The following is a 25552-nucleotide window of genomic DNA, read 5'->3' on the forward strand; positions in this document are numbered from 1 at the left end:
ACATTTATGAATTGGGGGGCTTAAAAAGTCTTTCCTGGAAAGTGATGGGGTAGCCTGAGTGTTTTTTCAAAAGGGTAGAAATATTCTCTCTAGGAAATTGGTGAAAATATAAGCCGTGGTCGCACATTTTAAAATCAATTTAAATTCAGGAAATGTAATTGGCTTAATCCAAAGGAGTGAAAACTATGCAAGAAGTATTAAATGCTTCTCTTCAATATATGCATCTTTGCTCTTGCTTATGGTTTCAGCTTGAAGGAGGGGGTGAACCTCTGGGGTGACTTGGCAGGCACAAAATGAACAAAATGAAGGGGCAATTTCGTAGCTGTGAATGTCCCAACAATTGTTTGCAATCCGTTGGTCTTATTTAGTCATTCCTCTTCAAAGCCACATGTAAAGTGTCACACTGGTTTGGAATATGCCGCCTAGCTTCCTTTTCTACCATAGTACCTTAACATTTTATTTTGTACTTTCTACTGCTCTTGACCTAAAATGCAAAGAGGAGTTGGGCAATAATTTTTATGGCTGGCAAACAAACATTTTTAGATCTTTGGAATCAGACGTCAGCAATATTACCACATGCTTAGTGCTTTTAGAAGTCCTTTCTAATTCTTTTGATATAATAAAAATAGATGAAGATTTTTCTGCAAGTGAGCCCCATTAATATTCTATATAACCTTTTGCTTTCTGTTACCTCTAGCAAAATATACAAATGTCATTGGAGATTATGCAAATGTCTTGAAGATGTTTTTTAAAGAAATAATTTGTTTCTCCTTTTGGAGAACATTTGACAGAAAAATAAAATGTTGGTGCTATAACTAAAGGGGTAGCAATTAGCGTCTTTAGAATATTTGCACTTTAAAAAGACTATTTCCGTTTCAAAATTGACATTTTGCCTGATCTATGGAGAACACTTTCTGGCATCCAGGAACCTCACAAATTCTAGGGAAGTATCCCACTGAGTTCAATGGGACTTACTCTCTAGTCAGGCTGAGGGAGATACTTCATTCAGTTTGCATTTGAAGATGTATCTAGCTAAATTGCACTTCCTGAAACAATATGTAAACTGAAACACAGTCATCCTTTGATATTTTAAAGTACCCAAATTTTGCAATGTAATCAAGTAATGTGTACAAAAATCTATATATTAGGTAAATGCATTATGTTAGGAGAAATCACTTCCCAAAATGTGTGTATTAGGTGAAATTGCATACAATAATCTATATATCAAGATAACTTTGCACTAAAATGCTGGTGAATTTTCAGGACATAAAAAAAAAAGAATCCACAAACTGATGTAACACTTTTACTAAATGTTTATATCAAAGCAGGAGAAGTCTACTTAACTGTTTTTGTGTTGTTTTTACTACACTCAGACCACTCCTCTCCACTCACAAGTATGTGTTGGTATAAAGAAGCCAAGCTTCATTTTTGTCCGTATGGCAAGTCGCCATATCCTTAGATTGGCAATCATAACTATACATACTGCACATAAATTCAGATGAGTGAGGCATTCTTCCCAGTATTAGGATCAGTTTGTCAGTTTCTCTGTAGCAGCAAATGCTTGAGAAAAAGAATCACCACAGTACACAAAAAGAATTACCACATAGCACAAAACATGCCATTAAACTGGTGTTTCTGGAATGTTATGCTGGTGTTTGCTAATGTTTCAGCTTGGGCAGCAGGCTAAACTTGCATTTCAAAATATTTGTGGATAAAGCTAAAGCAAATATATTTGTTCCTTTGCTGCTTTTGTGTGCAAGCCATGTTACTGGCAACTTTGTCTCTGAAAGAGTCAGTCATTTTAAGACTAGAAATGAAAGTGCAAAAAAATCCAAGCACACCATGTGCCCTTCCTTGATCACGGTGTATCTTGTGAATGTTATGCTTTGATTCTTGAGCATCAAGGCAACAGTATTGTTGAGGAACAGCCATAATTCTAACATTAATAGTTTGCCTGAGTTTAAGAGACACTTGTTGAGAGTGCTGTATGGGGAGACAATGCATTTTCTGTAACCAGCCTGCTATAATGATGCTTTCTCTTTGAAAAAAGCTGATATTAAAAATGGTGTGCATATAGTTTTTGACTTATGTAAACCTTTGGAATTGGAAAAATGAAATGACATTTTGATTAGTTGGGTATGTGGTTCATTTTTCTCTGTTCATATTCAGCTTATCTTGATGGCAGTACAGTAGAGGCAAAATGCCTTGCAAATTTTCAGTGCAATTTTGGGAAAATGAAATCGCTCCAGCAACAAACAATTTATTCATCTATTAACCATAATATTTAACAAGCAAAGGACAGGTCAAAGGGGGGGGGGGAGAGATGTAGTAATCAGTTTCAAAAATAATTCAAATTATCAAGCTTTAAAAGTCGAGTATTAATAAAAATATTTAAGAATTTAGCTAATAATAAATTATTATTTTTTCTTTGAAATGTCATCTTAGTGGCCCATTTCATTTGTGGTAATACTAAAGGGCAATAACATAGGTTGCATTCATTGTGAGAATATTTCTGTGATTTTAGCATAAATCTTCCACTTGGATTTTTTATTTTCAAATGAATTACAGATCCCCTCCCTGCACTACATAATATTTAATATTTAAATCTATGGCTGTGCTTAATCTACTGCCTTGTCCAGTTCCCTTCCATTATCTGTTGTAACCTCTAGGAAATCTCCCGATTACACAGAGGACCGTTCTATGAACACATTAGGCAAATACCGTAGTGGGATGCAGTTCTTCAATAAAAAACATTCCATCCTGTTTCCTAAATTAACATGTGAATTTTAAAAATTAATACTACTTTTGAAATTGCAATAGAGCGTTCCGGACATGATTTATGGGTTATGATGGTGCAGAAAGGGGTTCTCGCCAAGTCAAACACTGGGCTATTGTGGTGTTACATCCTAATAAAATAAACAGTTCTGCTCCGCAGCACAGCTCTGGGGAAGCTGCATATAATGTATGATTTATGGAAGCATTCCCTTCTCCCCTTAACCCCACCATCCCATCTTAAACCTCCTTTAGCTGTTGAATGGAGTTTTTGTTTCTGACTACTACCCAGTTTTGCTACACATGTGCAGAGCAGTGAGTCACAAAGGCAGTTCCTCAGTACAAGGAGCCCTGCTTGGCAATTCTTAGAAGGCCGTGATCTTACTGAGATACCATTGGATTTTCAGAATAAAACCTAACATCTGTTTGTGGGCTGAATGTAGCTGCCTGGAGAAGATCTGCCTTTTAGACCCAAGTCCACCAGCATCCTTAAGCAGATCTCAGTTTCCTGTTGTATAGAATTTTTTTACGTATAGATGCCTCTGTGGTAGTTAAGATGGCAGGTGGCTGGATTCTCACCAGTAGTGCTGTGCTTTTCAGTGTGCCCATCCTCCCCATAAGCAAGTAAAAAAGTGGGGAATGGGCAGGAGATTTGGACCCTCTAGTAACATCCAGTAAGAGCTGTTCGACAGTGGAATTTGCTGCCAAGGAGTGTGGTGGAGTCTGCTACTTTGGAGGTCTTTAAGCGGAGGCTTGACAGCTATCTGTCAGGAATGCTTTGATGGTGTTTCCTGCTTGGCAGGGGGTTGGACTGGATGGCCCTTGTGGCCTCTTCCAACTCTATGATTCTATGATTTTATGATCCATGAGCTCCACAGAGAGCTTCTGAAGATTTACTGCTCAATTTCAGCTCATAATTCTCCTTTGGAAATGTGTAGTCTTCATGACATTGCAGCAATATTGCTATCTCTACTATATGCTCATAACATGTGCCTGCTCAGTCGGTAGAGCATGAGACTTTTAATTCCAGGGTTGTGGGTTCAAGTGCCAGGTTGGGCAAAAGATTCCTGCATTGCAGGGGTTAGACTAGATGACCCCTGTGATCCCTTCCAACTCTATGATTCTATACTTCTATGTTTTTATGCTAAGGCAGCCTTTGCCTGCCTGATCCCCTCCATATATTTTAGACTGCAACTGGGATTAATGGGAGTTGTAGTTCAAAGAAAATGGAGGGCACCAGGTCGATGAAGGCTGTGCTAAGATTTGCCACCCATCCACAAATGCTTCCTTTGAGGTACCAGAGGCTTCTCACTATTAGAATCAGGTAAGTGTGTGCCTTGGGAAGGTCAGGCTGTGCCTCATATCTCCTGGTTTAGGGATTCCTGGCCGTGACACCAGGATAATGTCACAAACAGTGCACATGGCATTATTATTAAGGACATGCATCATGATAGCTTATTCAGACCAGCTTGGGGTGTTAGTCTCAAAGCAGATTTCTGTTTTTCTTGTCAAGCTTTGGCAGATTTTGCTTTTTCACTCAGGATCTAATAATTAATCATCATGTTGGGGAGCAGAAGGAACTTCCCCTTAGGGGAAACCGCTGGGCTACCTTTCACCTTCCATTGTGGCTCATAATTTGGTTTGCTCACATGAGCATCTGGAAAGGATTTGCTAAACTTTCTCCTTGCTCTGCTACCGTCTTGTTGCACCTTCGGTTATTCTTTCAGATGGTCCAGACCATCTGAGATGATAACTCCAATTGCTAACTTAAGTGCCCTTATTTCGGTATACACTTCTATTTCCCCAGCCAGACTCCCACCCCCAAGAAATATGCTTAGGAACACTGTATTGTGGGTTATGATTTGGAGGATACTAATCCAGTTAAGGAGATTGGTTGCTGCTTACGGTTACTTTCTGATAGCTTCTTCTGTTAACACAAATGATAACTAAATAGAACTTCAGTTGTAGCATATGTCTTACACCTTTACGTAGTCTTTATCTGATGTTAGATATGAACGACAGAGAAAAACTTTTGTTTTCATACTCCGCATGTAAACTTTCCAAAAGCTCATTTTACTGTTGGAAGCATGATGCTATGCCACTTAGCATTCATATATATGTTCGTATAATGATTTTTTCCCGGGATCAAGTTTTGAATTTTCACCCACCCACTCCACACAGACAAACATAGAGAGCATTGAGGACAACTTTTCCATGTTGTAGCCCTTTTCCCCAGGAATTTTGGCCCTGTTTCTCAAGATTCTTGGTACATTAGTCCTATGGAAAAGGCATTGCTTTAATCTTGTTAGCAAACCATTCAAGAACCCGCATCAAGCCTGTGTTTGTTAAATAGCACTTGCTATTGATTTCATGACAGCCCTTTCTTTTGCCAATTGATCTTTTTTTTTTTTTTTTACATTAGGACAGTTTTTAGGCAGGCTAACATTGAATTAGCTAAGTTTAAAGTTGTAAATTGGACATACTAACAAGTCGCTATGTATAAACCATTTTGAAGGAAATCATGTCATTGGTTTGTAGTTATGGTTCTGTCTTTAACAGTTTATGTATCCTATGTACTCATTTTCAGTCCTATGACAAAGAAAAGGTTTGCTATTCCCTAAGCAGTGTGTTCTGGGGAACCCCACACAAGTTTTACTTTAACAAACGGGGAGCAGAAGTCTTTAGTTGAATGGGTGAAAAGTGTTCCAGATGTCACAGCTATTATAAACTAAATATGCATTTAATGAGACAGAGTGTGTGCGAAACTGCAAAAAAACAAACAAACTTATAACTGAAAATGTCTCAAGTTGCTGTCTCAAAAAATAGCCTTGCTTTTATGGGTTATTTATCTTTTACATTTTTAAAATAAAAATACATATGGGTGCTGAATGAATTTTATGTAGCTTTAACATCACAGTCTCCTTTTAACATGGTTTATTTGTGTGTGGTATTATTCAATAATAATGCAAATAATCTAGTTTTGTTCATTGTCTTCTGTTACGCAAAACCTTAGTTCATGGCTTGCTTTTGGAGAAGTGATAGTAAACAAGACAATTAAAAATCTTAAATTAGGAATGCCATGTTTGAACCTGGGTATGCCTCATTTCTCCTGCTTCTGAACAGTATTACAGAGAGATGTGGATATTTTAGGCACTTAGAGATTCTTTAAAAGGCTGTAGATTAGGTTTCTACTAAAGGGGGAGGGAAATCTAGGCTCCTGCTCTGTTTAATGGAAGTATAATTTTCTGTAATTCACAGGAAAGAATTTTGACTGCCATATTCAGAAGGAATCCAAGACACAGTTTTAACACATTTCAGCATAGCTGCCAAGTTTTCCCTTTTCTCGTGAGGAAGCCTATTCAGCATAAGGGAAAATCCCTTAAAAAAGGGGATAACTTGGCAGCTATGATTTCAGTTGGATTCAAAGCCCAGTGCAAGGATGTGATTTTGAGTGTGCACAGTAATGTTTCCCATACTTTCTTATTTATTATTTGGATTGTGGTCTTGAGGTCTTTTAAGGCAAAAAATTTCTTATTTGAAGACTTTTCTGATGATTGCAGTACATAGTTGGACAACTTTTGTACCAAATATCAACTTCATATGTGGACAGGCTTCGTTCTAAGCAGTGAAACTGCTACAAAACCTTGACATCAAAATTTCCTAGGTGAGACAAAGAACACAGCCATCCAAGTGTACAACCCTAGGTTTAAATTTGGGGCTGTAGCCAACTAAGTTTTATACAGAGTAGGCCAGTTGAAATTAATGGATGCGAGTTAGGCATATGCATTAATTTCAATGGATCTGCTCTGAGTATGACTAGCTTTGGATACAGCCCCATGTGTGGAGATCATTGCAAGTGCAATTTGCAGATAATGTGTTGTTGTGGCTTCTTTCAGGGTATGCATATTCTGTTCGAGAGACGACTCCTGATTTCACTATTTATCAGGGGACACAGTTTGGAAGACTCTGTGAAATACGAGGTACGGACATGCTCCTACTTGTCATACATCCTTCATGTTTGCCAAAGGAAAAAAGACCCATTTCAGTGGATACATGTTTCCAAGCCAATGCAAGCAACCATTTGTTGCCACCAAAGACATATTATTCATTATAGTCGCTTATGGACCACTTCCCATCAAGGATCCCAAAGCAGTTTATGGGATACAATTTCAACTCTAAAGTAACCATGATGGGAATAGATTTAAGAGTAACCATTTTGTGATGGTTTTGGTTCTTCCTTGAAAGCTGATTCTGGACAGGGGTGTTGAGGCAATACTGTTTGGCACCTTGGCCTTTGGCTTATGGCAAGAATGGCCATGGCGCTCACAAAGGCCTGCATTGGTGCCCTGAGGAAGGGACTCCCGAATTTGAGCTTTTGTGTTATTTTATAAAAAGTATCTAGTCCTCCTAGAAATAAGGCTATGAAGCAAGATGTGTGGGTACCTTTCCATGTGATTTCTGTGAAATGAGCCAGCCTGGCTGTTCCTACCTGTCAGAACTGAGTGAAGTCAGACCTGTGATTGATAAGTGATTTGTTTGGACACGCAGTAATAGGAATCCCTGGGGTCCTAAAAAAGCACTTCCACCCTCCCCTTTACTGCACTTTCCTTCCTTCAGTCTTATTTTCTAGTAGCTTTTGGAATCCCCACCGTTTGCCGTTCCTTTCCCCCCAGCAACCAGGATGCATCTTTCCTGTTGTGGGTTTGTTTGAGATGAGGTACTCCCTAGAAGTTATTTTCTGCAAAGACTATTGCACAATAAGTGCAGGTGGATGTTAAATAATCCCCTCCCAAAACGGCAAATGCAAAATGTGAAAACTTTGCAAAGAGGCTTAGGCATGTCGCCTATTGGGCAGGAGCTGTTGTTCAGGCACCCATTAAGAATTCAATGTAAAGTTAACATGTAGTACAGTGGTATACGTCACAATTTCAAAAGTGTTTGCATTTAATGACACTTGCTCCCTGCTAAGTGGGTGCAGAATAGTAGCTTAGGCTAAGATTGGTATTGAGGGGAACAGTTCTTTTGTGCCTTTAACAGGTATATTTCCACAATCAGAACCAGAGACCGTGGCTTACTTCCCATAGTAAACATGAGGTTGCCCCTGGAGCAGCAATGGCTGTACTCCATCTAATTTTGTATTGTGTCATGCCCCCAATGTTGTGTTATATACCATGCCCCATATCAGCTGTTTTGTGACTGATGCCCTTAGCACTCTCAAAATCCAAAATATGCCCCCTGGTCTGAAAAAGATTGGCAACTTGTGCCTTTGCTGTGTCTAGGTTGGATTAAAGGTAAAGGGACCCCTGACCATTAGGTCCAGTCACCAACGACTCTGGGGTTGCGGCGCTCATCTCGCTTTATTGGGAGCTGGCGTACAGCTTCTGGGTCATGTGGCCAGCATGGCTGAGCCACTTTTGCCGAACCAGAGCAGCGCACGGAAACGCCGTTTACCTTCCCGCCAGAGTGGTACCTATTTATCTACTTGCACTTTGACGTGCTTTCGAACTGCTAGGTTGGCAGGAGCTGGGACTGAGCAACAGGAGCTCATCCCATTGTGGGGATTCAAACCGCTGACATTCTGATCAGCAAGCTCTAGGTTCTGTGGTTTAACCCACAGCGCCACCCGCGTTGGATTACTACTATGTAAATAGAACCGCGTCTGAGGAATCTTTAGGTGCTTAAGTTGGTCCCGAAAGCCACCACCTAGCCATGGGATCATGTTACACCAATCCTGCAATTTGCTTCCAGACACAATTCAAAGCATTACCCTTTGGCGTATTACCCCTCTCCCATATCATCATGCATGTTCCCTAAGATAAGAAGGAGTGTCCCTTCTAGGGTTATTGACTATGCCCAGACTATGAAACTCATAAAGTGTGGTTAGCTCAATTCCTTGCTCTCTTTTTTGCTAGTCATTCAAGACCTTTTTATTCTGGCAGACCTTTGTTGTATGTGGCAGATAATTATTTGTATGTGTTAGTTTTAATTGCTGATCCTGTTGCTTTTTTATTGTTTTATAAATTTCTAATTTTTAAATGTCCTCAGTGGTGGTTGTGCACCAGAAGGGTAGGGTAAAGGTAAAGGTAAAGGGACCCCTGACCATTAGGTCCAGTCGTGACCGACTCTGGGGTTGCGCGCTCATCTCGCATTATTGGCCGAGGGAGCCGGCGTATAGCTTCCAGGTCATGTGGCCAGCATGACAAAGCCGCTTCTGGCAAACCAGAGCAGCACATGGAAACGCCGTTTACCTTCCCGCTGTAGCGGTTCCTATTTATCTACTTGCATTTTGACGTGCTTTCGAACTGCTAGGTTGGCAGGAGCTGGGACCAAGCAACGGGAGCTCACCCCGTCACAGGGATTCGAACCGCCGACCTTCTGATCAGCAAGCCCTAGGCTCAGTGGTTTAACCACAGCGCCACCTGGGTCCCTAAGGGTAGGGTAGAAATGTTTTAATAAATACATTTCCCAAAAAGTCAAATGTGGGTGTTCGGCATTTTGCAGAATTGGAGCTATAAATAATTTCACAACAAGGTTTTCCTTTGAAGGGTTGCAAGGAGGTGATCCCTTATTTAAAGTATTCTAAAGGAAATATTATAAGTGAATAGGAGTCAACAAGGGACATGAACTGAACTGGGGAGGGTCCCCTGTGTGGCAGCCCTTCCTTAAGCAAAGGAACAAAGAATATTAATTTGTCAATGGGCAACTTTTCTGGCTCCCCAGAATGACATACTTTACATGATTCATTTATATTTCAGCATCATTATTATTTCATAAATGCCATTTAGCGAATTTTGCACAAAAATGCATTAGTTCTGAAAATTTACAGGGGTCTAAAATAATCACTTAATTGCCTTTATATATTATGAAGGCACTAATGTTGTTTTGTCCTCAGTGCGGTTCTTTTATGTGGTAGTGTTTATTTTAGGAAAGATTTGTTACTTCTGAATGAATGGGAAAGTTGCAGGCACCATATCACACTACCACTTGGAAGGCTTGCAGCTCCTTCTATTAAAAACCTCCTTCCCCCTCTTAGTTTATTGCATCTGTCTCCCACCTTTCCCCAAGAAGCTTCCTGGGAGATATTAAAAGACTACTTTCTCAAATTCCTACTTGGGTTACATGTGTATTTGGGCTGTCCCTCCAAAATGGATCTGCACCTAGGCAAATGATAGCTTCAAATCAGCAACACAGCAGTCCACAGCATGCAGGAAATATCAGGATGTGAAATGGAGACTGGAGTAATTGGGGGGAGGGAATGTGATTATTTTAGTTATATGTACTTGGGACTTACGCTACAGCAGGCTATGGAGACCCTTGGATTTTGCAAAAGGCTTCACAGAAAACATTTTGAGGAGGATTTAAAGGAAGTGAGAAGTAACATCACAAAGGTATATTAGGAAGGAAGCATTTCCCAATATCCATGGCAGCAGGAGAGGAAGGGTGGGGTCATTCCAGGGTGCAGGTGGAAGCTGGAGTTGGGGGAGTAAAGGTCACAGGCAGGGATTTAGAAACCTATGAGAGCAGAGAGAAGGGAAGGCTGTTCTAAGCCTAGCACTGAAGACTGGTGGTTCAGCAAGTGGTGACAAGCAGTGGGAAACAAATAAAAAAATTCAAGGCAAAGAAGGCAGCATTTCTAGCACACAGTAGCTAGATTGGAGTAGCTAGTGTTTTGCGACTCACCTCTGGGAAAGATTTTATTGGCTTCTCCATGAGTGGAGAGAACACGAAAACTCAGGAGGCAAATTGGGGAAGATGTTTTTTGGTAAGTCATATGCCTCCCTCTCCCAACAGTATGATACCTTTTCAATGTCAAAGTGTGTAAAGAGACTAACTAGTTATTCACACATTTCCATTGTGAAATCTAGTTTGGCTTTAACATAATACAGCAGGGACATAAGAAGAGACCTGCTGGATCAGGCCAAATATCCCTCTAGGCCATCTAGATGTCCATGGGAAGCTTGCAAACAGAACCTGATAACAAAAGCATTCTCCCCATTTGTGGTTCCCAGCATCTGGTATTCAGAGATATGCTACCTCTGACAATGGAAGTAGACAGCATAGCCATCCTAGTGAGTAGTCACTGATAGCCTTATCCTCCATGAATTTGTCTAATCGCCTTTTAACATCAGGTGTGTCTCCCTGGGGAGAGTATTCCGCTGTCAGGGAACCACCACTGAAAAGGCTGTTCTTGTGTTGCCTAACCTCCCTCAGAGGGGGCACACAGAAAAGAGCCTCAGATGATGACTGCAAGATCTAAGTAGGTTCATATGGGAAGTGGCAGTCCCTAAAGTACTGTGTCTTACACACCGTATTGTGTTGTACATTTGACCAAACACACTTCAAGACTTCCTTGTTACAAGATTGGGAGTTCCTTCCACCATTGGTCTGGGCAGTGTGTGAAACTGCTTCTTCTTCAACCTTCTCAAAGCTATAAGCTACCATGGTTTTTAATGGCGGGTGTTTCCAAAGCCCCACACAATTCCCATCCATATTAAAACAGGTCATTCAGCTAAGTCTCTCTTGCAACACTTCTGAACTTTTAGCCAACAATACCACAGTTTGTGTTTTGTGGACTTGGTTCTGAAAACTGGCTGGTTTGTTCTACTTTCTTAAGAGAGAGGGAGGGAGGGAGGGAGGGAGGTTGGAACAGAGGTGTGTGCACACATGTGTAAAGATAAAGATATTTGTAAAATAAATAAAGTGGTTATGAAAAGTAATACCGGCAAGCAAAGTTACCTTTCTACCAATAATTAACAGTGAGTCTCCTGTTCATTTGTTTGTCTTTAAGATCCTAATGTGGACGTCATCTACATTTGCCCCTTCCCACTGAGCGATGAGATGCTGCACTATTACAATACATTTTTGGGTCTGCAGCCAGCTGTTATATCTGGAAGCCCTAAGGACATTGGTGACCTGCAGGACAGGTTCAAAATCCTCACCCCTGAAGCCATAAAGAGCTTCCCTGTGAGTTTGTGTCTTCTAATTACTACAGCTGGGGGGAATGCCGTAAAATTAAATTGGAAATTTTATAACTTGCAACGCTCTGGTAGCCGTCAGTGAAATATTATTGCAAGTTTTAAGAGCTTCACAGATTAAGTGACTAGTTAAGACTGTTAGAAATATCCTGGTTTAGCTTTGCAGGCTGAAAGTTGAGCTGAGCTCAGCCCTTCTCCACTGGTCCCTGCCCAACGCTTGGCCTCATCTAGATCTCTGAACTTAAATAGATTTATAATGCAATGGAAAACTAAGTACTCAAAATGCCTTCTGCTGCTCAGAGCTTCCTTCTCTGCAGCTGCGCAGACAGTGAGTCCCCTCCCTCCCTTCTCTCTAGCTTTTTATTGTGGCAAAATCCAATTTAAGACACTCTTTTTTCCCTTGGATCGTTTAATGGCTTTAATTGAGGGGTGTTGGATATCTTGGTTGTTTTGAACCCATCTAGTTGGTTTTAATTCTCTAGAATTCACTCTGAAAGGAAACTGCCACCCCCACCCCATTCTTCTGCCCCTCCAACTACTGTACCCTTGCATTGTTGAAGAGCTTTTGATAATGCTGCAATGCAGTAAAGCTCATTTATGGCAGGGCGCGTTTGGATGCTCCTTGGATCATTTTGAACTCCGAGCCTCAGCTGTAAGTTGGTGATCTTGGCTATATCATCAGCTACTGTTATTTGTCCCTTCCCCGTTTTGTTCGTTTGTTTTTAATATTAAACTGCAAGATCACTGCTGCTGGGTAATTATTTGTACTATAAAACTATGATGCCGCACCATACGAGAACAGTAATCGCAACATGCAAATTTGTTGGCTCTTAAATTTTGACCTATTATAAACATATTCAAACACAATTCAAAGTGTTGGTACTGACCTTTAAAGCCCTAAACGGCCTCGGTCCTGTATACCTGAAGGAGCGTCTCCACCCCCACCATTCAGCCTGGGCACTGAGATCCAGCACCGAGGGCCTTCTGGCGGTTCCCTCATTGCGAGAAGTGAGGTTACAGGGAACCAGACAGAGGGCTTTCTCGGTAGTGACACCCGCCCTGTGGAACGCTCTCCCAGCAGATGTCAAATCAATAAGCAACTATTTTACTTTTAGAAGACAACTGTTTAGGGAAGTTTTTAATGTTTGATGCTGTACTGTTTTTAATATTCGGTTGGAAGACACCCAGAGTGGCTGGGGAAACCCAGCCAGATGGGCGGTGTATAAATATATTATTATTATTATTATTATTATTATTATTATTATTATTATTATTATTTTATTTCAGTTCAGCCAATCCATGATTTTCATACAGTTAAGTCATCCTTTAGTTCAGTCCAAACAGCCTCCAGCTTATCAGCCTCAGTCTCGCAAAGCTTTTCGGTGCGCAGTGACCTTAAGGATGTTATCGACACCAGTGGGCTTCTCACCATCATAAAAGTGGGCAAAAGTGTATGTTCACATGTTCACATACTTGGAGGACAAAGGGTGAATGTTGAATACCTTGCACAAGCAGGACGTGGATTCTTTGTAATACAGGCACAGTCCATTGTACTGAAGTTTTAATTGCATATTTCAATCAGGCGTACTTAAGGGTGAGAATTGTGGAGGTGGGCAGCAGTCTTCAGCTCCATATATGGAAATACATCATTAGCAGTTAATCTGCTGCACAGAGGCCCACAAAGTAAGAGGTTTGAAAAGCAGATAAACCCAGTTTTCTTTGAAGCTGGGGGTGGGGGAGTGGAATCCATAAAACCTAGCAGCTAGTTCTGCATGCCTGAAAGGGCTTTGGGCGTGGATTTCTCAGACAACGGCCCCTGATGCCACAGGACAAAGCACTTTGGAAAGTTTGGAAACTTTCAAAGGTGCGTTGTGATATGAGGGCTGCTGTTCTAAAGAAAAATGTAAAACAACGATGCAGAAGGTTATAGTATCCAGCTAAGTCACCCACTCAGATCAGCAGACTTATGTCATGCATGAGACTGGCTATGACAGTGGGGATGTTTAGACTTTATGAGATTAAGCTCTTCCCAGTGCAATTCTAAGGTTTAAATGGGTAGGAGTCGGAGATGAGTTTGTGCACAACTTCCATTCATTCCTTCTAAACTCTGAGGGCTGGCCACCCCTCTGAGGAAGGCCATGGCCATGGCCATTGCATGCACACACATGCACATGGGCAGGCAGACACACTCACACACATTCAGGCAGCTGGCAGACACACACACACTCAGTTGTCAGTTGGGAGAGGCAGCATACAGGTAGGCAGATACACCCATGCTTAGCAGACCAGTGGGGAAAAGCAGACAGGAAGTTTTACGGTATGCACACACCTTAATGCAGACAGGTGGATAGCAGACTTTCCAGCATTTTTGCTCCCCATGGCAGCCCTGAGGAAGGAGGCTCTTCTCCTGCCCTAACACTATAATGTGTGGGGATGCTGACAGCAAATCAATTCAAGGGTCTTTCTGTGTTGCAAAGGAGCCTCTTCTCTATCAAGTGCAGTGTTATTGCAAGGTCTTAGGGGTTCTGAAAAAGAAAGTTGCGTCTTGTTCTCTGAGCTCTAAGACACACCAATGGGAGAAAGGGTGCCCCTTTGCAGCGCAAATAGAGGCAAAGGTGCCCATTTTTTTTGGAGAACTGATAGGGCCCCTACAGCACCACATCAGGAACACGATAGCACCATGGTGGGGGACAACGCCAGACTTTGAAATAATTTTTAAATTCCAAATTATGGGGAACTTAGCCAATAAAAAAGTCTTTGCATGGTGGATCTGGGCTATGGGTTACCCACCCCTGCTCTAAAGGGAAGTTTTAGAAGAGATTAATCTCTTCTGTGGACAGCGGGATTCCTATACGCTAGATTCATAGATCAAAGTTTTAAAAATCCAGTAAAGTCTTAGGGCTCTTCTCACATTACGTAGAGACAATCCGCGCTTGCCAATTCAGCTCACCATTAAGAGGAAACTGCAGCTCAGCACAATTCCCTGATAAATGTGGTTGCACATACAGGCATCCCCCCACTTGCAAGCGATCAACTCTCATGCTTCTATGTATACGCATGGTGCCAGAAAATAATGCAATACTAACATGAAATGGCAGGAGAGAGCTGGGAGGTCCTCGTGGCTTGCAAGGAGACCCTCCCCAGAACCCAAAGTCCAGGGGAAAAAAGACTCCAGAATTTCACGTGGGAAGTATCGGTGCTACTGCACTACCCCTCTCAACAGCTGTTTGGTGGGAAGCTATATTGTTCTGGGCTCCCTTCTAACACATTTCTGCGCAGGGACCCAGAATGTACCCCCCTGCGTAAGTGGGGAGTTGCCTGTATTTGCAAGCACAATATTTGTGACCTTCACATGTCACATTTTCTTACATATACAGCTAAAACTGTAACGTGAGAAGCAGCCGTGACTTGTATATTCCATTGTGTTTCTAAGTAGTTGTCCTCCTTCTGTATTTGACCAGGATTATAATTACAATAAGAACTTTGTGTGGCTAATGAAAAGGTGTTCATCCCACAGAACGGCATGTGATCTGCAAAGGTCTTTTGTAACTCGAGAGTGTTTTGTTCTGAAAGAACCGTTTAAGATGTTGCTCCTCATAAAGTGAAATATTGCCCAGTTGTGGGAGTGGGTCTTCTTCATTTTTTTGTATTGATTTCTCCCCCCTGACGCAGTAGAGTCAACCCGTGCCAGAAGTGTTTAGATGAATCACCGTTATCCAAAGGCCGCAAGCCTCTCTTCCAAGTGACAGAAGGAGAATTCCGTGTGGATCAAATAAATACAGATGTGTAGTAATTAGTTCTATTCCCAGCGAGCCCATTTCCGACACACTAAAGATGTGAGCGATTATGGAGCCTCACCCCAACAGCTTTTATCAATTTAAACTGCTACGCTACAGGATAGGTCATAACCCAGCCTGCTATTAATAATGTATTTATTGCACTCAACATTATAAATTAGCTCCGTGGAAGAAAGCGAAGGAGCACCTCTTAACAAGACTAATGTGATCTTCATACAGAACCGCCCCATGTCCCTGGCTTCCTTCTTGAAGTACAGCCCCAAGACCATCAAAAGGATCAAGAAGCTGATCCAGGGCACAGACGCCTACATTGTCGGAGGGCTTCTAAGCCAAGATGACCTGGCAGTGGCTGATGAGCTGAATGTGCCCATTTTAGGTCCCACCCCGGAAGTAGCTCAGCTCTACAGTTCCAAGTCAGGAAGCAAAAGGGTGTTTGCAGCTGCTTGTGTGCCAGTACCCCCAGGGCATTATGACATCTACAGCAGGCAGCAGGTAAGACTGGTGGCAGTTTTGGTGACTCGGAGAACCTGGGCCATTCAGACATCTGGGTGTCCCCAGTCAAATCTTACTTTGAAGGTGAAGTCTTCACACACACCAGGGATCATAAGGACTGAGTCCGGGAAACTGTTTTCAGTGCCAGGGACCAGCCCTAGGATCTATGAGTGGGATACTAACGTCTTTGCCAGTGAGCTTTATTTTATTAATTATTCCATTATCCTATCACCTTACCTTACCCTACCTTACCCTACCCTACCCTTTCCTATTCTATCCATTTATATCCCACCTTTCCTCCAAGGAGCTCAGGGTAGCATAAATGGTTCTCCTCCTCCCTATTTTATTCTCACAACAGCCATGTGAGGTAGGTTATAATTTTATTATTTATTTATTTATTTATTGCCCGTCACTGTAAGATTACGCTGAGAGACCCATGGTCACCCAATGAACTTCATGACTAATTGGAGGTTTGAACCCCTGGTCTCGTAGATCCTAGTCTGACACCTTAACCACTGCATCACATTGCCTCCTTATGGCTGAATGGAGATTTGAACTGTGGTCTTGCTGGCCTACGTCCAACCGTTCATACATTACAACCCTTGAACCTCTTGCACGACTTCAATGAGACCACCCTGGTTTGTGAATTAGAGCCTGGCACCTTTTTATTGCTGAACACATTTATTTGGAAGTCAGTTCTTTTGAAATTCACGGGACGTTCTTTCAAGTATCTGTGCTTAGGATTGGGGTGGTTGTTGCCAATTGCTAGTGTTTGCATTAGCATCAGTCTGCACAACAGCTCTCAGTAAATTTCCTGAACTGTGCCCCAGCTCATACATATGAATAGGGTTGTGCTAACCAATTAAAACATAAGTGCCCGGGGGCAGCTCCACGTAACTAACCAGATGTTCGAGGCAATTGCATGTGCAACTGCTCAACCTGCATGCACGGAAGCTGCTTCAACCAAAACTGCTTCTACCATGCGGCTGCCTCTATAAGGTACCATTTTGATCAGTTTCCACAACATCCTTTGCATTTGAGAACTGGGCCTCCAAAGAAAAGGTGCAGCCACTAAGAAGGCTTGCTCGGTCGCAGCCCCCATGTATTGAACCTCCTTCCCATTTTCTAGGGGAGAATTTCCCAGATGTCATGGCCAGGCTGGGCTTTGTGCAGCAAAAGCTGAATCCAGTCATGGTCTGATTCAGACTCAAACTGAAAGCAGGAGCCTGAAGTGCAGCAGAGAGCTTATGCTCTGTTGAACAGGCAACGCTAGATGAAAAGGATCTGAGCATTTTATGCCAGCCGCCAGGCATACTCCTGCCTGTCAGTCTCAGAGATCAATGTTGCATGTTCATCTTCTGTTGATAATTTGATGCATGTAAAGTATCCCTGGACTAAAAGATTTGGTGACAAGATTATTGGGTCAGGTCAGGTCTATAGCCCTATCTAGCAGTCAAAGGCAAGACAGTGTCTTGGGATGTAGGAATACTACCCGGAATTCACCTGAGTTCACAACAATTAGCAAAGCCAAGTTAGCAAAGAGCTAAAGACAATGCGAACTCAGTAAATGCATCCTGATGGAGCATATGAGTTTTCTGGGGCATCAACCATGATTGCTAAATAATTGCAAGCGAACCATGCATCAGGGATGGAGAACTTGTGGCCCTCCAGTTGTTGATGAACTACAGCTCGTGCCAGCATGGCCAGTGGTCAGGAATGATGGGAGCTGTAGTCCAACAACCTCTGGTGACCACAGGTTTTCCCTCCCTGTTATGCATGAATGCAAATTGCACCACCAAATTATCTGACAAACATGGATAAAATCTGATGCATGCCATTGTTCTTCAGTGTGGGGCCAGTTCATGGTGTCTTCTAAGTCTTGAAACACTCAGGAGTATCAGTAGCTATGAAAATTTATTTCAGTACTCACTCCTAATTTGGTTCATGTACCGTAAACGTTCCCTGGACAGTTCTGAACCGATTACATAACACAGAAAGCTCCTTGGAAACAAGAACCCTGACTCTTTGTGTTGCAATTTGAAAATTGCATCCTGTTTTATATCTTCCAAGGAAAAGAATCAATAGTTCTTTGTTTGTCATTGATATGAATCATAATGATTTTGGGGAGGTTGTGATTACTCTTTGATTTATGAATGATGCTGGTTTTCAGAAGGGCCATTTTAAACAATGGCTTGTAAATAACAAAAGATAACCAAATCTATTGCATATTCCAGATGGCAGATAGAGCACATCACCAGTGCTCAGACTGAGGCAACAATATCTTTTCTGTTCTAAATGTTTCCTTCATCTTAGTGCTGACTTAAGGTATCTGAGATACACATCAAATCTATTTGGTATACACTAAATACACACACTGGGACCCAGGTGGCGCTGTGGTTAAACCACTGAGCCTAGGGCTTGCTGATCAGAAGGTCGGCGGTTCGAATCCCTGTGACGGGGTGAGCTCCTGTTGCTTGGTCCCAGCTCCTGCCAACCTAGCAGTTCGAAAGCACGTCAAAATGCAAGTAGATAAATAGGAACCGCTACAGCGGGAAGGTAAACGGCGTTTCCATGTGCTGCTCTGGTTTGCCAGAAGCGGCTTTGTCATGCTGGCCACATGACCTGGAAGCTATACGCCGGCTCCCTCGGCCAATAATGCGAGATGAGCGTGCAACCCCAGAGTCGGTCACGACTGGACCTAATGGTCAGGGGTCCCTTTACCTTTAAATACACACACACACACACAAATAATCTAAGGAAACATATAGAAGTGAAAAGCAGGACTGATCTGCCCAGAGAGGAGGATGTGTAGGATCAGGTTGGGGTAGAATGAGAGGGCAAAAAACAAGGCAGAGCTGAGGATGAGTAAACCAAGACAGGAAATGAAGCTAGAATTGCCTTGTCAAGACTTAGAGGGACAAGTGCTCAAAGAGGTTGCATTTGCACCCTCATTGGGTGGGACATTGATGGCAGGTGGGGTACAATTCGTACCAGAATTGTAAGAATTCTGTTTGCTTAGAGAGAAAACAGCTGTGCACTGACCATTTCATGGGGCCAGAGATCCTCAACAGAGTGGCTGCATCCCTTAACCATGCGTTAAATGCTGAAGCAGATGGCAGAAGGTCAACTCATAGCCAAAGTAAACCACAACATTACAAATCTCACAGGCTTAGACTTGTCCCAAGAGTTGGCTTTAATATTGCTTCTCTATAAATGGTACCCTCCAAACCATTGTACACATTAGCTTCCCTTTCAATTTGTTTCAGATTGTTTTTGTTACAGCAGGAAATATTGATGTGAGGCGTTAAATAATCAAAGGAAGATGACAATAATTTAAGGCACAGTTCAATTTTCACTTAAAGATACCTCATAACTCTTTCCGTTGGTGCAATCTTTACAATACTATCGATCCATTTCATTTCTGTAGGGGAGTCGTCAACAGAAAACCCATTTATTGGGCTTTCAAAAGCAACAAATAACGGGACACAGAGCAAACAAATAATAATTCCATTTGTGATTGAAGTTCAAATAATAAAAAGTGCTTTGGAATGGCTGTTGTAACAAACACTTCCTGAGACATTCTATTCTGCAGTTACAGTCAAACCCACCAACAATGAAGCCTCAAGATAGAAAAGGGTATTTTTAGAACCATCTAGTTTAAAAAAGGATAAATAATATAAAGCTCAAGTACAGTCTTCATTGCCATTACACAAATACAGTGTTTTGTGGGCTTTTCCTCCCCGCTCAAACTGTCCCTGTAGTCTCACCTGAGTCTTACACGTTTGTAAGAAAATGAGGCGATCAGTTTCAGGTGGAGAGTGGCTAAGATGACATCCATTTGGATTTAACTGAAAACCTTGTGTGTGTATGTGTGTTTCCTAGATGGTTGAAGTCCTCAGTCAGCTGATAATTGACTACCCAGAAGTGAAACGCTGGGTGTTCAAAGTGGACAGCGACTTTGGAGGAAATGGCACAGCATTCTGTGACATCTCTGTGAACCTCAAATGCTACCCCTGGCTTCAGAGGGAGATGCGTAGATACGGCCCTGAGATATGGAAGTTGCAGTGGGCGCATGTAAGTCCATTAGTCATTTTCAGGTGTCTTTCATTTTTGAACTTTTTCCAGTGCCTCCTGGAGTTCATATTTTATGTGCAATAGAAGCTGAGCTACTTTGAAGGTGTCAACATAACCTCTGGTACCTGGCACATTGCAGGTCTTAGGAGTTCCAAGGGGAGAGAGGCACCTAAACCGTCCTGTATGAAATAGGGAACACTTGTTAAGAATTCGTTCCCAGTTAATTTGGGGGCATAGTTGCTTAGGACTTTAAAGGTAAAATCTGGCATTGAGAAGTTACTTTTTATTTTAGTAAAATCTTCACCGGGGTCATCTCAGTGTGGTATGTATTGTAACATGCCTTTGGGACAGGATGGAGGAGAAATCTACATAAGACCAATCATGATTCATTTTATCAAAGACACCCATGATTTACCTTCCTTCCCATCTGTTCTCTTAACTGAAGCACCTTAACCCATTTTATATTCTCTTCATGAGAAAAGCACCCCATTCTAGCCATGAACCACAGTGTGCAGTCACTGCCGTACTTTCACATTCTCTTTCTTTGGATTAGTGGCTATTGCTACACTCCAGATTGTCTCTGCAAAGCACATTTTCATTAGGCTTACCCCACCTTGTGTATATCTGGGGTGTTGCAGTGGTTTTCATACTCTTGGCTTCTTGAAACTAATCAGGCTTTGGAAGTTCTTTCTGTTCTGCGCTTTCTTCTTGCCAAGCTTGGACCAGAATAATCTCATGCATATTCCCACATAAAACCACAAGAACATAACAGGAGTTTGCTGGATCAGCCCAATGGCCCATCTATTTCAGCACCTTGTTCTCATGGTGGCAAGCCAGAACTCTCCCTTCATGCCATTTTTTATTTAGTCTGGGTGCGCTCCTGGATCTAACACTGCTACTGGAGGCTCAAGTAGTCTCCGTGACAAGGAGTACCTGTTTCCAGCTGTGGTTGGTTTGACAGCTATGATTTCCTCTTGGACAGAGATGACTTGGCTACTGAGCTCCATGCTTTGATAACTTCTATATGGGATTATTGCAATACGCTTGACATGGGGCTGCCATTGAAGATGATTCAAAAGCTTCAACATGTGCAAAATTCAACAGCCAGATTACTGGTCAGGGTTCCATTTAGAGCTCATGTAATTCCTATTTTGAAACAGTTGCACTGGTTGCTAATTTAAGGGGCTCACATTGGTGTTTACAGCCATGAATAACTTAGGCTCCAAATATCTGAAAGACCACCGCCTTCACTTCTTATGTGTTCAGGTGTTGAGATCAACAGAGAGGGCCCTCTTGGTAGTTCCATTGCCCTCAGAAATTTGGGGAATGGTAGCCTAGGAGAGGGCCTTCTCTGTGGCAGTCCCTACATTGTAGAGCTCTGTTCTCACAGAGGTGTATCTAATGCAGGCATCCCCAAACTTCGACCCTCCAGATGTTTTGGACTACAATTCCCATCTTCCCTGACCACTGGTCCTGTTAGCTAGGGACCATGGGAGTTGTAGGCCAAAATATCTGGAGGGCCGCAGTTTGGGGATGCCTGATCTAATGTTTTCATCACATAGTTCTGTAGTATGCTGAAGACAATACCTCTTTACCCTAGTCTTTGACAGTTAAGTTTTTTTGTGTGTGTATTTCTTCTGTTTGGATTAATCAACCTGATGATCCTTTTGCTTCAATTTATTTGTGTTTTTTATAATTGTATACAAACTGTTTAGCTTCCTTTATTTATTTTTCTTTTTAATTGTATTTCTGCAACCCACCTTGGGACTTTCTGGTGAGAAATCTTACATGTTGGTGTAATGAATTGCTTTGCTGAAATCTTACATGGTGTAATGAATTGCTTTGCTGAAAACATATAGCCCCAAACTGAGAAGTCTCTAAACTAAAATCATCCAGTTAAATTCCATTTAGGAACAGAGATGAAACAAAGTTTAAATAACTTGTTTCACCTTGATCTCCAGGTCTCTGTGTATGATCAGATGCACTCACAGATCTTTTACAGGCTGTACAGGGTGCCCCATTCATTTCAATGGGGCAATAATTTGCATCTTAGACTTCCCATTTGCTTCCACCATTAGAATGAACGAGGGGTTGTTATAGGCAGGGTTATTGGCTTGCAAAACCAAGGTTCCATGCTCATAATCTATTGGGCTGTAGTGCCAGACAGGTGATTAAGTTGCTGCAACTATGATGTAATGCACTTGAGAGCATGCACAGAATGGAAGGTGAGAGGGGGGAAGGTGCCAAATAAATACTTAGGGTGTCAAATTTTGTCCTCGCTCAGGACAAAGTATTACCAAAGTTACCCCTGCTGCTGGATCAAGCTAGTAGCCCATCTAGTTCTAAGAGTAGCCACGTGGATGCCTGCAAGCAGGACTTGAGTGCAACAGTGTTATCCCCTCCTGTAGTTTCCAAAACTTGTATTCAGAAGCATACTGGTTGCAATCTACTCATTTTGGCACTACACCCCAGTGTGAAGACCCTCCACGCATCCCTATTTATGGCGCATTTATGATTATTTGTACTCAGATGATGGTTTCAGAGCAATTATGCACAATTCTCAATAATGTTCATATCATCAAAAGATTCATCGTGGTCATACTGCTTTTTTCCTACCGGTAGCAATGTTGGTCTCCTGCTGAAATCCTGTAACGTTTTTCTACCACAAAAAGTGGTATCTGAAGAAGTGTGCATGCACACGAAAGCTCATACCAAAATAAAAACTTAGTTGGTCTTTAAAGTGCTAGTGAAGGAATTTTTTTATTTTGTTTCGACTCAGACCAACACGGCTACCTACCTGTACCTTTTTTCTACCACAGCTTGTGTTTTTTAGGGGGGGGGGCGGGGGGTTGTCCCACTTGTGTTGCTAGAGTGCTGCCATCAGCAACAAATAATGCAGTAACATTGGGGAAGCATCGTGGAGCAACTAATAAAGCTGAATGGTGTGTAGACGATCTAGTACAAACACACCACAAATGCACTATTGTTGCGCATCAATGCTGTGTTGCAGGATATGCCCACACAAAAAATAGCAGTCCAGAGTGGGCCTGAGTGCCCTGTTACGCTGCATTTGACCCATTGGTGTTCTTCCCATGGAAGTGTCACAGTACACATATAATAGGGAGAAAGACTGCAAGCAATTTGATCAAACTCCTTGAGAGCATCTCCCCTCCCCGTTCCAAATAATATATTGCCATTTCTCACCTGGCTTTTCAGCAGCACCAGTCTTTCATATTTAGAAACGAATTGCGGTCTCCATTGAATGTTTCCAATGAGTGCAGAGGATTAGAATCCTCCTTTGTTACTGAATGCTCTTGTAATGCTCCTGCATTTAGACATCAAAGCATTAGTTTATGAGCACAGGCATGCTTTAATGTCCTATTACAGTATGGAGACCTGCTTTCGATAATGAAGACATTGTGTCATCGACTTAAGCTGCCACGTTACCAAACATATGCTGGCAGGTTATTAAAAAATTCAGCTTTGTGATGAAAGACTATCCTGCAGGCTAGGAGTACATGGCAAAAGACTCTCCATTCCGGTAGAGTTATTAGAAACGAGAATATGACTCTAAGCACTAAATTATGTTAATACTTACAAATAGCATCATTTGCATAGCGGTTTATGATACAATCCCAAGGTTTTTCCTTCATTGGTATGTAGTAGGGCAACCGATTAAACATAATGTGGTTTACCGGAGTTTATACTGAGTGTCTATTCCATGTAAAAATGGAGTCTTAATTGTTGGATCCTCCAGACCAGGATGTTGACCATTCCATTCAGGACAGACAGTCATCACAGTAATCTCCTCTGAAACTTTCTGTGAGTTCAAGAGAAATCCTGAGGATGTTCGTGGTCTAAGAGCGTATGTGGCAATTTGAATCATCTCGTCAAGTCAACACACTCCCCAATGCTTGTGCCCTCAGTCCAACACACATAACCAACCATTCTAAAGACTTACGTGTAGGTAAAACACATCGATAATTTTCCTACCAACTACTGGTTGACTAACTTTTAGCTGAGCTATACCTCTCCACCCTTAAGCTCTCAAGTGGCATTCATGCGATTGCCCATCACAAAGGAGAGTCAGCCCAACTCTTGAAAAAAAAACCCCACAAAGCTATAGTCTGTGGAAAGCTGTGCATCTTTTGTCACGGAAGATGCTTTGAGAAGAACTACTAGGAGCTGAAGAAACTGGCACCCCACCAACAAATGTTTGAAAGAAGCAGGCCATCACTTTCATGCCCTGTTTGTGATGTTCCAAAGAGTCCATTGGACCAACTGCTTCTGGAAACAGAATGGTCAGATCCAGCAAGACATTTCTTATGTTGTTTTTTATAGTATTGAAAGTACTTGTTATTTCATTATCAGGACCCAAATCATTAAAATATGCCTTGCAAAACTTTGTTTGACAACTTTCCAGGAGTATGGGAGTTTCAGTGCTTGCACGCAATTACTCCACCCCACAAGGGTAACTTCATTAATTTAAATGCAAGAAGCAAACGACTGTGTGGTCCTACCCAACTCCCTATGCCAGGGGAAGGGCTGCAGCTCAGTGGTAGTGGTAGAGCATCTACTTTGCATGCAGAAGATTCCAGCTTCAATCCCCAGCATCTCCAGGTAGGACTCGGAGAGAATCCCTCTCTGAAATCCTGACCAGCCACTGCAAACAATTGTATACAGTTCTGAGCTAGATGGACCAATGGTCTGACTCAGTGTAAGGCAGTTCGCCATGTTTCTCTTGAGTAGGACTGATAACAAATAAGGGTGGGCCCCATATGGGCAGCTTGTCAAGCACTGGACTTGTGCCCTCAGCCATGCTCTGATAGAAGACCATGCAGAGCCAGTTATAGCTGTGGAACGGGGACAAGTGTGCCCTGCAAGAACGTTCAGCAGGGCTTCCACATGAACCCATAAACCAGCGTCAGGGAAAACCTCCCTCCATTTCATAAAGTTGGTTCCTGAATTGCATGCGTATACCCGACCCCTTTGTCCATGGAGTTTTCTTGGCAGGGCTACTGGAGTGGCTTGGCAGTTCCTGCTCCAGGTGGATCACGTTTAGTCAAAACTCTCCACTATGACCTGTCCATCTTGGGTGGCCCTGCACAGCATAGCTCATAGCTTCTCTGAGTTATTCAAGCCCCTTCTCCACGATAAGGCAGTGATCCATGAAGGAGTGAGGAGGAATTAAAGAACCTTTTAATGAGGGTGAAAGAGGAGAGCGCAAAATATGGTCTGAAGCTCAACATCAAAAAAACTTAAGATCATGGCCACTGGTCCCATCACCTCCTGGCAAATAGAAGGGGACGAAATGGAGGCAGTGAGAGATTTTACTTTCTTGGGTTCCATGATCACTGCAGATCACTCACGAAATTAAAAGACGCCTGCTTCTTGGGAGAAAAGCAATGACAAACCTAGACATCATCTTAAAAAGCAGAGACA

At 42.2% G+C, this 25552-nt stretch overlaps 1 protein-coding gene across 1 annotated transcript in view; it reads left to right on the forward strand.

Moving 5' to 3' along the window:
- The window catches only part of IQCH (IQ motif containing H), an 85853-nt gene that overhangs the window by 23932 nt on the left and 36369 nt on the right, over positions 1-25552 (forward strand). Inside the window, exons 11-14 of the mRNA XM_060282764.1 lie at positions 6669-6752; positions 11561-11736; positions 15764-16036; positions 19919-20110. Coding sequence (XP_060138747.1) covers positions 6669-6752; positions 11561-11736; positions 15764-16036; positions 19919-20110 — 725 coding nt within the window. The remainder of the gene's footprint in view (positions 1-6668; positions 6753-11560; positions 11737-15763; positions 16037-19918; positions 20111-25552) is intronic.

The sequence above is a fragment of the Zootoca vivipara genome, chromosome 14 (genome assembly GCF_963506605.1).
Source record: "Zootoca vivipara chromosome 14, rZooViv1.1, whole genome shotgun sequence".
In the NCBI taxonomy this organism is placed as follows: Eukaryota; Metazoa; Chordata; class Lepidosauria; order Squamata; family Lacertidae; genus Zootoca; species Zootoca vivipara.